The sequence below is a fragment of the Molothrus aeneus genome, chromosome 32 (assembly GCF_037042795.1).
Source record: "Molothrus aeneus isolate 106 chromosome 32, BPBGC_Maene_1.0, whole genome shotgun sequence".
Lineage (NCBI taxonomy): Eukaryota > Metazoa > Chordata > Aves > Passeriformes > Icteridae > Molothrus > Molothrus aeneus.
The window spans coordinates 584,803-596,915 of record NC_089677.1 but is presented as its reverse complement, the minus strand read 5'-3'; the positions used below and the strand labels follow the sequence as shown (position 1 = coordinate 596,915).

At 36.5% G+C, this 12,113-nt stretch overlaps 1 protein-coding gene across 1 annotated transcript in view; it reads right to left on the bottom strand.

Moving 5' to 3' along the window:
• Nucleotides 1–12,113, bottom strand: part of ANO2 (anoctamin 2) — a 148,990-nt gene that overhangs the window by 99,639 nt on the left and 37,238 nt on the right. The window contains exons 8-10 of the mRNA XM_066568424.1: nt 9,822–9,877; nt 9,526–9,567; nt 6,652–6,716 (exon numbers count right to left, since the gene is read on the bottom strand). Of these exons, the coding sequence (XP_066424521.1) occupies nt 6,652–6,716; nt 9,526–9,567; nt 9,822–9,877 (163 nt within the window). The remainder of the gene's footprint in view (nt 1–6,651; nt 6,717–9,525; nt 9,568–9,821; nt 9,878–12,113) is intronic.

The following is a 12,113-nucleotide window of genomic DNA, read 5'->3' as shown; positions in this document are numbered from 1 at the left end:
ACAACATGCCAAGGGACTGAAAAACTTTTTTAATTAAAATTTTAAGAGTGGGAAAAATAACAACTACAGAAGCTCAGATAAACTGCAATGCATCTGAGTTTGAGGTAGGAAAGAAAATGTCCTTTAGAAAGGCCAGCTGGTTCTGCATACAGAAAACAAAGAAAGGAGACTTCGTCCAAGGTAAAAGCACTTTTTTCCCCCCTATAATGGGCATAAAAATCAAGAATGTCCAGTAGAGATTGATTAAAAGTGTGGTTTTGAATGGATTTTAGAACCTGAACCTTTTCCCCTGAAAACAGAATGAAAAAATGTGCCACCACAGCCATTTAATCAAGCTGTTTTCATTAAAGATCTTGTTTGAAAACATTACCTAAAAAATATTTGCCGTTAGGTATATATTTTCTCCAATGGTACAAAAGTTTGGAGTCAAACTTACCTAAATTACAGATATATTTATCTTTCAAGGCACTGTGGAATTTTAATTGTGATTCTTTATAGGAGAAGAAAAAAATCCTCTGTCAAAATATTGCAACTCCATGGAGAACAGAAACTGCAAATTTTACTTAGAGGTAAAACTATGTTTTTTCCTTGTTTTTTTGGCTCTTAAGAAAAATAACTCTTCAGCGGAGTAGCAGGGAGAAGCTGATGTTGTGGAGGAAGGGTATATTCAAATTCTCAAATTCTAGTGGATTCAAAAACCCAGGGGAAATACTATTATTATTTTTAATAATAATAATTGATGATGATGATGATGATAATAATAATAATTGATAATAATAGTCAGGATTTGTGTATTAAATGCAATTTAAAATAGCAAAAGGCCAAACCTTGAAAAGAAGTAAAACTAGGACAAAACTCTCTCTAAGCCTCACAGATTCACAAACCTTATGCTTCCATTCCAAGAAATTGTCAGAATACAGCTGAAAGTGCATAGCTTGTAGTGATGGATTATAAACTGAAAAAAGCCTTTGTTTACTGACTGTAGGAGAAAGAACAATAGAAGCATAATAAGTAGACATGTAATGTGTTTGAGACAGAAATTAAGGCTGACAACTGCCAAATGGATAAGCAAACAACACGATGCTGGGTAGTCAGAGGCACTGTAATTGTATTCTCCTCTCTGTTCTGGGACAATACAAAACTTCAGAACAGCTTTGAAAGGATTAAGTGCCTGATTACATTATTCTGTTGATGTTTCCTGTCATGTGCTTAGTGTAAAAAAAGTTCTAAATGTCCCAGAGCCTGCAGAAACCGCAGCACACTGTGCTCAGGGAAGGCATTTTCAACAGGAGCAACACAGTGTCACATCCACATGCATAAGACAACCCATGGACACTCTGCCTCTCCTCACCTTTCTTTTATTCATTCTCTATATTTAGCATTTTTTTAGAAAGTCCGCAACCTTCCTAACCTGGAAAATTAAAAATCCATGGCTACCTGAGGCTAATTCAAAGCTAATGAAAGTCAATCAGAGCTCACCTGTGTGGAAGTAAGTTTCATTTTATAAACAACTCAGGGCACCAAGTGACACTCTATATAAGAAGCAATTCATTCAGTTATACAGATAATATTTTCTCTATAAGAAACAAATACAAATAAGGAGTAACTTATTTCATGTGAATCAACCTTTCTTTTGGAGTTTCTTTTAGGAAAGGAAGTTACTTAGTCTTTTACTTCCTATTTTTTTAGTACCTATTACAACTTGCTTTTCTGCCTTTTTGTACTTGAACAAATGTGAGGTCATTGCATCTCATCACTCCTCTAATCTCCAGTTTCCACAAGATAATTTTTGTGATTTTACTCATCTCATTTAAAGTGATTTTATTCATCTCACAAGAGTGAGAACCCCAAATACCAGCATCTTTTCCTAAATATCTTTCATTTATAATAACTAGTATTTCATGAGAGTTTTCTTGCTTTTCAAGTTCATATAGCTAACCCTTACTGCAGACCCTGAATTAATTTCATGTATTTATTTTAGTAAGTAGGTCCTTGTTAGCACTTGCACAGTGTAACTGCTGTCAGATAGACACCGTCTGGTGGCTAATAAGCAGAGGTATCATTTCCAATTAAAAACAAGTATAAAAAAATTATCTTTCGGTCACCTTGGTGGAAGGGGATTGAGTCAGGGAATACTAAAGCAAACTGGAAATCCATATGTCTGTAGGTTCTGATGGAATGCACCCATGAGGGCTGAGGGAGCTAGCAGATGTCATTGCAATGCAGCTCTTGATAACCTTTGATTTATGGCAGCAACTGGGAGAAATGCCCAAAAGCTGGAGGAAAACAAATGTGACCCCCATTTTCAGGAAGGACAAGAAGAAGGACCTATGGAACTACAGACTACTCTACCTCACTCTCATTTGTGTCCATCAACTCTTGTCTCAGGAGACAGCTGAAAAGAGCCTGGTTCCATCCTTTTCTTACACCCTGCTCAATATGGCATAAAAATCTTAATTTTTCTGCTCTCTGTACTGACTGTGGAAGATTTGCCATATTGAAAGCTTTCCTTAAACTTGTGTTTTCTGGGCATAATTTTTATGTGGTGCCCAGTTCTTGATCTCTTCCCTTGTGATCCTGGTTTTGTCCAATGTTACTGGATCAGACAAAGCCATGGTCTGTCCTAAAATAACTTACGGATAGAGAGGATCCTCATACAAAAGATCTTAGCATGAGGGAATACTCTTAAACCAGAAACGCGTTGGTCTTGACCCCTGGTCAGCACTCAGGAGTCAGGAAAGAACTTTCTCTCTGCCCCGTAAGCCACAACCAGAACCTTCTACAGAGATAAGACATTAAGAGCAGCTCTACAAGAAAAGTAAGCAGACCTGTAGCCACCCAAATACAGCAGCTTTTTTCTACTCCCTGCAATTCCTAGCCACACACACCTACAAATATTCACATACAGATAAATAGTTAAATGTGCACAACTTGTCTCCAAATGTGGCCTCTCACCTCTGTCTTTTCCTCCTCTAGTTTGAAAGAAACTTCCATTTCCTATAAAAATACATTGATGTCACATCCAAAGACACTTTTTGGGTGGGACCTGTCAGTCATGTCCATTCAAAAATATAAGTTTCTGGCTGTGAAATTTAGGCATCATTCAGGCACGACTGAACTTAGCCTGAGACAGTCCTTAACATGATGAAAACTGAATTCTAGCTGCCTACAAAACTCCTCAGTCAAAGGGGGAGATCTGAGGAAGTTGTGCAGCAACCTAAGTCATCCAAGACTTGACTTTGCAGTCGTGATGCAGATATACACACCTCCTGCTTTACACACCTCAATCTGCAGGAGAGAGGAATCTAGGTGGTAATGAGGATCCTAGTGCTCAGACAGTGATCTGAAGCCTGGGAATTATGTTTATCAGAAAGCAAGGATCTGTTTTTCCTCACCACTACAATCCAAACCTACTGGTTTAAAATTCCATCTCTCATACAAGCAACAATAAATAAGACCAAGCCCTTGCCAAAAGAGACAGAGAGAAGCACTTCCTACAGGACTGGCAAAGTCTGTGAAATGCAGAGCTGTAAGTAAATCATCTTACTCCAGTCACAGGCCTGTATCCAGCAGAATAATTCAACACAAATTCCTTGGTGATTTATGCACCACAAGTAAAACCCCTCCACTTTGCAATAAACAATGGCTGGAGCACTTGGGTAAGGCCTGTGATGAGAGGTTCCAGTGAGGGGAGGGAAAACTTCCTACAACTCAGCTGAAAAGTGCTGCCCTACCATCAAACTCCTAAAATGCAAACCATTTTCATGGATGTATGGCATCCATGAAAATAAAGGCCATTCATAAATAAACTGGAGTTGTGGGGAGTAATGAGATCATGGAAAGGGTAAAGAGATATAATTATGGGGAAAATATTGATTTTTCACCAGCTCAGACTCTGCTCCAGAGTCCCACATGCTTTTGGCCCCCTCCAGGAAGCTCTCTGCTGTAAAATCTGGCAGGAGGGACATCAAGCATGAGTGTATGCTGGCACAGAACTTCCCCCTGCACCTAGAGCTTTAATGATGACAAACTGCAAGCTGGACCGATTTCACGTTGGGAAGAATCTTCACGATAGAGATTCTTGGAACTATAAAAAGATGTTGGCCTTAAAGTGCAGTAGGGTAACAGCAGAAGATATGCACTGTATTACTTGCACAATCTGCTTATATATTTCCTTAAAGTTTTAAAGTGAAATTGTTCTGCTTTAGAATAGAAATATGTAACATGCACTGTGTTCTTATTTGGTGGAAAACCTTACTTACTCACAGCTGCATTTCCTTGCCAAAAATATTTGCTTTTTCTTATAGCCCAAAGCAGTCCATAAAGCCAGAGAAGGATATTTTTACAGATTAAGAGACAGGAGTGAATGGAATTGTTGGGGAATATTATAATGGTCCTTTTTTTCCTTTTGTTATTAAGAACTTTAAAATTTTCCAAGACTGACTGTGCAGTTAAATTCCCTGAGGATTACAGCTGTTAGAAGAGAATCCCCAGTCTGTACCAAGAGTGAGTATAACAAATATGTGGCTCCTGTCTTTGGTGTAAAATCATCTGGGAACTGGCAACAACTGTGTGGTCAGAGGGAAGGTCCTGAGGCACCAGGAATAACCTATAATAATTCTACAGTGCCACATCTAATCTTCCAGCATAGACACTTGAGTTAAAGAATGACTTTCAGTTGGCATTCCTACTGAATAAGAGTGAAACAGTAATAGTTAAATATATGTTGCACGCTGTATTTAAAAATTAGCAGGGCACTTATTGAAAACAGCAGGCAGGAAAGGCTTTAAGTAAAAAGGATGTTGCTTCATCTGTCCATCAAAGCCTAAATTTAAAGTTAAGTTACATCAGAGAAAAAAAAAAAAAAAACAAACCACCAACAAACCAGAAAAGTTGAGTACAATCTAAGTAGTCTAAGAAAGGAGGGTCACAGTAAATAACCAAAAAGCACAAAGTGTGACTGATGTCTGCTAAGGGAATAAGTACCCACATCAAGGCTGAGCTCAGATACCCCCATGGCACAAAAGTGAAGAAATCCACATCACCAGCAGAAAGAGAGGGGTGGCCATTCTCCAGGTACATCTACACTAAAGCTCTAACATTACCCAGGGAAAAAAAACCACATTTATTTTAGTGGTAACAGTCAAACTTGCAGTCAAGCAAAATATGGAAGATAAAAGCAAGAAAAGTCATCTCTGAGAACAGACAATCAATTGCACATGTTTGGTCTTCTTTTCTGTTTCTCAAAGAAGTTTAAACCACAGGATTTCTATGAAATCATATCAGCACAGTGAAACATTATAATGGAGACAGCAAAATACAAATTAAGATGGAGTGTAAGCAGATGTACCTCTATTTTTAACTCAGCTGAGCTGTCAGGTCTGCTAAAACTTGAGAATTCCTCTAGGCAGTGACAGTTTAGTTTAACACTGGTAATATTTACCAACAACACAGCAGGGTACTGTAATCTCATTCTGAGTTTACCTGTTCCACTCAGAAGCTTGTCCCACAGTAACTGCCATAAAAAAGGTACATAAATTTTGCACAAAACTTTTGAAGCAAAAAAAGGAGGAAATTTCAAAACCTTGCAGAACATTAGTAGGGTTTGATGGCCTCACTTCCACTTGCCATTTTGCAACATCTTGCTCCCAATAAGGAGTAATTCCTCTCACATTAAAAGTTAGTGCTTTACTCTTTGAAAAACTACGTGCAGTACTTCAGCTTTAGTTCAAAATAGAAAAAAATATTTTACAAAGCTTATTGGCTATCCATATTACCAATAGCAGCTTTTGCAGGCAATCACATAGGAGCAGATCATATAATAAAAAATGGTTAGAGTTTGATTATTCAAAAGACAAATGGTAAAAATTGTCATCTTTCTTATATTACAAATTATTTTAAACCAGATATTTGTTGAGGGTTTTTCTTCCTATTTCTTAATATCTTCATTCATTTCTTCCTAGGTAGACATCTTACAAAAGAATATTTCTAGTCAGCTGTTCACTCAAATATTTTTTTTCTTTACTTAGTGTTTATAGTCCAAACAAAATATGATACAACAAAAATTGTTTTGCCTTTCTTTTAATTACTGCGGTAAATCCATAAAAATCATGACTGGTTTGTTTTGTCTTATTTTAGAGCCAACTTATTCCATGTTTGTAAAGATAAAATTTATAAATATACAAAAGAAAAACCCACTGGGAACATATGTGGATGTGTTCAGATGAATAAAACTTGTAAAATCAGGAGTAAAAAAATTAAATCAATCTCAAAACTGTCAAATACTTTCACACTGATTCATGATGTGAATCCCAGCTTCTGATTATTTGCCAGATTTTGTAACCATACCCTCCAATAAAAATGCACCAATGTAAAAGGCAATTCCTCTCCTTTGAACAAGTCAATACCTAAAAGACCCCAAAAACAAGTATGACATTCTTCCAGGAATAAGCACTATCCAAAAGCATAGGTAACAATGGTTAATGGATTTTTGTTATAGTAAATTATCATCAGAGCCACAAAAAAAGCAGTGGGGATATTATTTTCAATGTTCTGATCAATCCAAGGTTTCATTTGCTGAAGTAAGTGGAAATGTTAATCTGCATCACCTCAGAACCAGGTCCCTTGGTGTTTTATGCAAGTCCACATTACCTTATGAGATCAATAGGCTGAAACTTGTAAAACACTCCATATCTTGCCCATTCTTGATACAGCAGCTAAAGAAACAAAGAAAGAAAGAAAAAAAAACAGTCTGAAAATTAAATTGAAAAAAGTTATCCCTTCTGTTTTCACAAAAATCATCTAAGAGCGAAAAATATTTGCTGCACTCCTGGGGCTGATAAACCCAGTAGAGCCCATACAAAAGCCACTTGTGTTCCCATGCTGGGGACATAACACAAGGCCACGTGTGCTGTTGGACATGCAGATTCCCCCCACAGCTTACAGAGAGCTCAAAGGAAGGATCAGATTCTATGGAAACTTTTTGCGGTAGGAGGAATCCAGCTGGAATAGGAACAGAGATAAAAGGAAACCTTGCAGGACCTGGGGTAGATTGACCACAACACACTCAACTGCAACAGGCAAAGAACTTGGGATAGACTTGCTTATTCCCTCTCTGATTCCCGTGGTTTATGGGACACGACTTCACTGAAGAGGATTGTCCTGGCTGCCCTAAGGATATTTTCATATGAATGCTTGTTCTTGCCTATTCAAAAACACCCCTTGCCATTACCCCCAAGCATTACCTACAAAATTTTATTTTATTTTCATAAATAATCATACTAATAAATACATTCACTCACATATACAAAAGAAGAAAGTTAAAACTATTACGATTCTAAAACTCCCCAAAGGCTTCTTTGAACACAGCTACAGAATAGAATTTGAAGAGCAAAAAGAAAACTGTCTAAAATAGCATTCCATTTAGGAACAGGTACTTTCTGTAAGTTTATAGGAATTTTCTGATCTGCTTCTAATAATAGGGATGCTGCTCTAGAATATGATGACAGTGGATTTCCCAGGTGGGTTACAAAGCCCTAATGGACTTTTTTAATGTCAAACATAAAGACAGCAATGAAGGGCTACAAGTTGCCAGTGGGCCAGAAACTTAAAGACTAAACCAGTGTTAATACTCATGGTGAGTTATTACCATTATGCTGCTGCTCAATTCCATTCTTAAAAAAGACTTTTTTTTTAGAGCAGAAATCACACTGAAACTGGGAAATTCCTTTACTCTTAGGAAAAACTGAAACCCTCTCACTCTAAGGTTTCCATTGCAGATTTCTAATTCTTGTAGGATGGGACAAAAGTGTTGTGTCAATGTGCATTTTCTCTGAGGAAATCCTGAAGAAGGTTGATAAGGATTAACCTTTTATGTTATAAACTGGTACATAAATCTTAATTACTTGTGCTGCCCTATTGGCTCAAGTACCCCGTAAGGACTGAGTTCATATTTGGGGTTTTTACAAGAGAAAATTGAATTAAAAGATACAGATAAGTTAAAGAGGGCAAAATAAAAGAGGGCAGAAGGAAAAAAAAGCTTAAAAATGCCCTCTTTTCTTTTAAACCTGATCAGGGTTCTTCAGGAAATTAAACACTGAGACTATTAGATTCAGATAGAAAACAGATGATGTTATGCATAGGAATACTACAGAAGATTCAAGGCCTAGGCAGAAGGGACATATGTGAATAATCAATGAAGTATTTCTGGAAAGAAGCTTTTATGTTTTTAATACTTAACACTTCATAACTGAGCCTAATAAGCAGAATAAAAAGAGGGCAGCACAAAATACAACTAGTAGGGGGAATATTTTTCCAGACACTGGTCCTTCTAGGCCCTCTTCCCCCCCCATTCCACAGTACCCAATTTTCCTCCATTGACCGATGTTCATTTAGTTTTTTCCTCTAAAATATTTGTTTTCCAAGTCAGTAATCTGTGAAGCTGCCTCTCGGAGAAAATTCTCCAAGTCCAGAGGCGATAATGCCTTCATGAACAAAAAGTTCAAAGTAACAGACACAAATAAACAAGCTTCTTTTATAGTTTGTTTTCTAACTTTGTTTTGCTTACCAAGGTCCATACACTAAATTAAATTGTATACGGCACATGAAGACATCTAGCGGCTGAATGGCAACATTATTTACCAAAAACTACAAAGATTATGTTTTCAAATTTTACTAATTCAGCATTGGAGAAATCAGATTTATTTGTATGACCTTCCTTTGTATGAACTCAGTCTTCATGATATAGTAAATATTGGAGGTTTCCAAACATTCCCTTTTTCTTCATTCTGCCTTCTTCCCCTTTCTCTCCCTTCTATTTTCCCTCTGCATTTCCTATCCCACTGTTTGCATATCAAGGAAAAGAAAATGAGCAAACATTATAAAACAATATGGAAAGGATCTTAATAGATGATTTATTAGTAATCTATAAAACTAAATTAATTATTTATTAGTAAATAAATTGGCTTTTTCCCATTTCTAAAAGTAAGCATATATATTAAACAGAGTTTGAATTCACACTGTTTATTTTGAGGATTGATCTATTTTTGAATGTCTTTTGATAGCTAGAAACTTTAATTACAATATAATTAGAACCAGATTTTTAGAAATTCCATGCATTTAGTTGAGTGCACAATCAAATGAAAAGTACAACTATATTTTATTTTAGCAACCACAGCTCTCTAGGAGCATTTGGTTAGGAAAATAAAATTATTATATGAGTTATTTAATAATTTTAGCTTCCTGACAGGTTGAAAATCATGTATATTTATGTACAGGGAATCTGGAAGTATTTCAAGATATAAGTTTCAAATTAAATTAACTGACATGCTTTATAAGAAGACATTATAAAAATCTTGGGAAAACATTTTAAAATGTAGAAATAGAGGAAAATATGTAATTCCAAAAGCGCATACATTTGTTAAAACATCTACTTGTTTGTACAATGGCTAATGCTTTACAATGAGATTTAGAACATCATTTATTATGTTAAATATAATATGAAATAAATTTTGCTATGTATTTTACCTTTCTTTCATTCCTGTCATCATTTTGGCCTTCATATTCACCCTGGAGAAAGAAAATAATTTAATAACTGATGTAAAAGCAGAAAAAAATTAAAGAAATGTTTGGTTACTTGTTCCTACATTGCTAATTTTACTTTTAGGTCACAACTTGAAATGTACTTATATGGGAGTTTTCATATTAGAATCATACTTAAAAGAGATTTTCAATGTCACAGACAGCAAATAAGAATGTCTGTGAATGGATGTCTCCTGAGTGACACCAGCAGAGGACTGGATTTTTTCATAGTGCATACATACATCATGAAGTGGGTAGGCTGCATCATAAACATTGTTTGCTATTAACGTGCCAATGCCTAAAAGAAAAAGAAAAATGCAGGTGGTAAACAGGCACAATTGAACAGAAAACATTATTATAGATTTCATTTCATAACATTCCAGAGGGGACAGAGCTGTGTAACTGACAATATTCAGAATGAGAAGAGAGCCACATAGGGTTCCTGGCTGTGGAAAACATTTTTCAGAGAAACTCACTTCCATAAAATGCTTTTTCTTCAGTGAACAGCACAGTGCAAAGACTCTTCTGATCACTTTCTCACCCTGACAGCGAAGAGCCACATGACTGAGAAGCAAAGCATTGAGAAGTCCTTCTTGAATCTTTACAATGGTCACAACTACAGATCCCACTGGCCAACAATTAAAAACAACCCCCACAAAAACTTCCACAGAAGTTTGTGGTTATGAAATCGTAGAATGGTTCAGATGGCAGGACCTTAAAGATCCATCAGTCCCTGCCCCCTAGGCACACCTTCCACTATCCCAGGTTGCTTAAAGCCCCATCCAATCTGGCCATGGGCACTTCAGGGAATTTAGTTTTGCAAGGGAATTCCAGGCAGTGACTGCAGCACCTGTACACAGACACAAGATCCCTACTGGCTCTCAAGACCTGCAACTCTTACAGCAATTCCATATTCAGTCCCTGGAGGTGAAAACAATTGTTCCATAAAAAGGCAACCAAAGATGAGTAATTTCTAATTATTAGTTATATAGAAAAACATAGATATATAAATTTATTCCAGGCTTCTCTGCTTTCAATGCCCAGAAAAAAAAAGTAACCAGCTATCATGTCTTTAGTGATGAAAATCCACAGTCAAATTACACATTGTCCTGAAATATTTGGGAGAAACCTTCTGGTCAGAGATGCTAGACAGGCAGTACCAATAGATGTCTCCCTTGACAGAAGGACAAGTACAATTACATGCATTCATAGAATCAGGAAATTATGCTTTGATAGTGACAAGCCTGCTCCTGAAAACATTCAGTGTTTGGAAGTTTACAGTGACTCAGAGTTATGCTAGAAGAAAATAAGCCTTCCTTTTTTAATATCATAGGAGCAGAATCAGGTTCGCCTTACACAGATGTAAAAAAATCCATAAGCAGTGTTTGAAGTATTGTTAATTTCATGAAACAGGTGTATAAAACCAGACTGCTATAAGCACTTCCAACATCACTGTCCTGCCTCTTGTGCAAAATAAGCAATGAACTCTAATAACAAAAGAAAAAAAAATTTTAAAAATCTTTTAAACCTCTCCTGATGAGTGGTTTTATGCTTAAGACCAGTGAGATGGGAAAGCCTTATGACATATGAAACAGAGGTCTTTTGGGGGAAGATCTCAGAAGATCAAAGGAATAAGTGAGTTTAGGTCAAACATGATGCACAATCGTGTTTTGGCTACAGACCAGAAAGATGGAAAGGATGGGAATGCTAAAATAGTTATTTCATGTCAAATGACTTCTTGAGCTGGCCTGAGCTTGAAGTGCATCAGGCTGTATTTTCATGCTAGAGTTAAAAAATTCCTGAGAAGTTATTTACTAGTCCTTTGATCTCTAATGATGTGTTTTATTCCACTATAAACCAGAACAAGCTATTAAAGTAAAGAAAACCTTAAGAGGCAAATATCTCCATTGTCAAAGTGCTCTGTCCCTTCCTACTCTGTCCTTGAGCTTCTCTCCAGTTTTCTCTGCAGAAAATTCCAAAGTCTCCAGGAGGGTTCCCAGCACTCCAGAAAAATAAGGCAGCATTCCCCTCTATTGCCCCACTAGAGCCTTTGAGCAGATCAAAACATAGAACACCACCAAGTAAACAGTTTAAAAAGCAGCAACTGCCAAAAAATGTTTTAGAAATTGAGAATGCCCGACATTTTTAAAAACATATTTTAATATTTTTTAAAAGGAAACAGTGTGGTAGTCATAAATTTAAAAGTTTATACTGGAAAAAGGCAAGTGGTTTTGGTTGAAAAAGAAAAAGCATTTTTTGTGTGTTTCATTTTGTCATGCTTTTTATGTAATTAAAACAAAATCTATCTCCTGTTCAAGGAAACCCAAATTAATCTATTTTCCTGTACCAAAAACATGTGTTATTGGAGCTGCCCTGCCCAAAATCACATCAGGACTGTGCAGAATCTTGCTGCAGCACTTTATTTGCCAGGAATGTTACCCTTGGTCACTGTGATCTGTCCATAGGTAGCCAAGTTTACAGAAAGATTTCCAGAAAATATGTCAGGGAGGACGATCACTTCTTTTCCACATGTG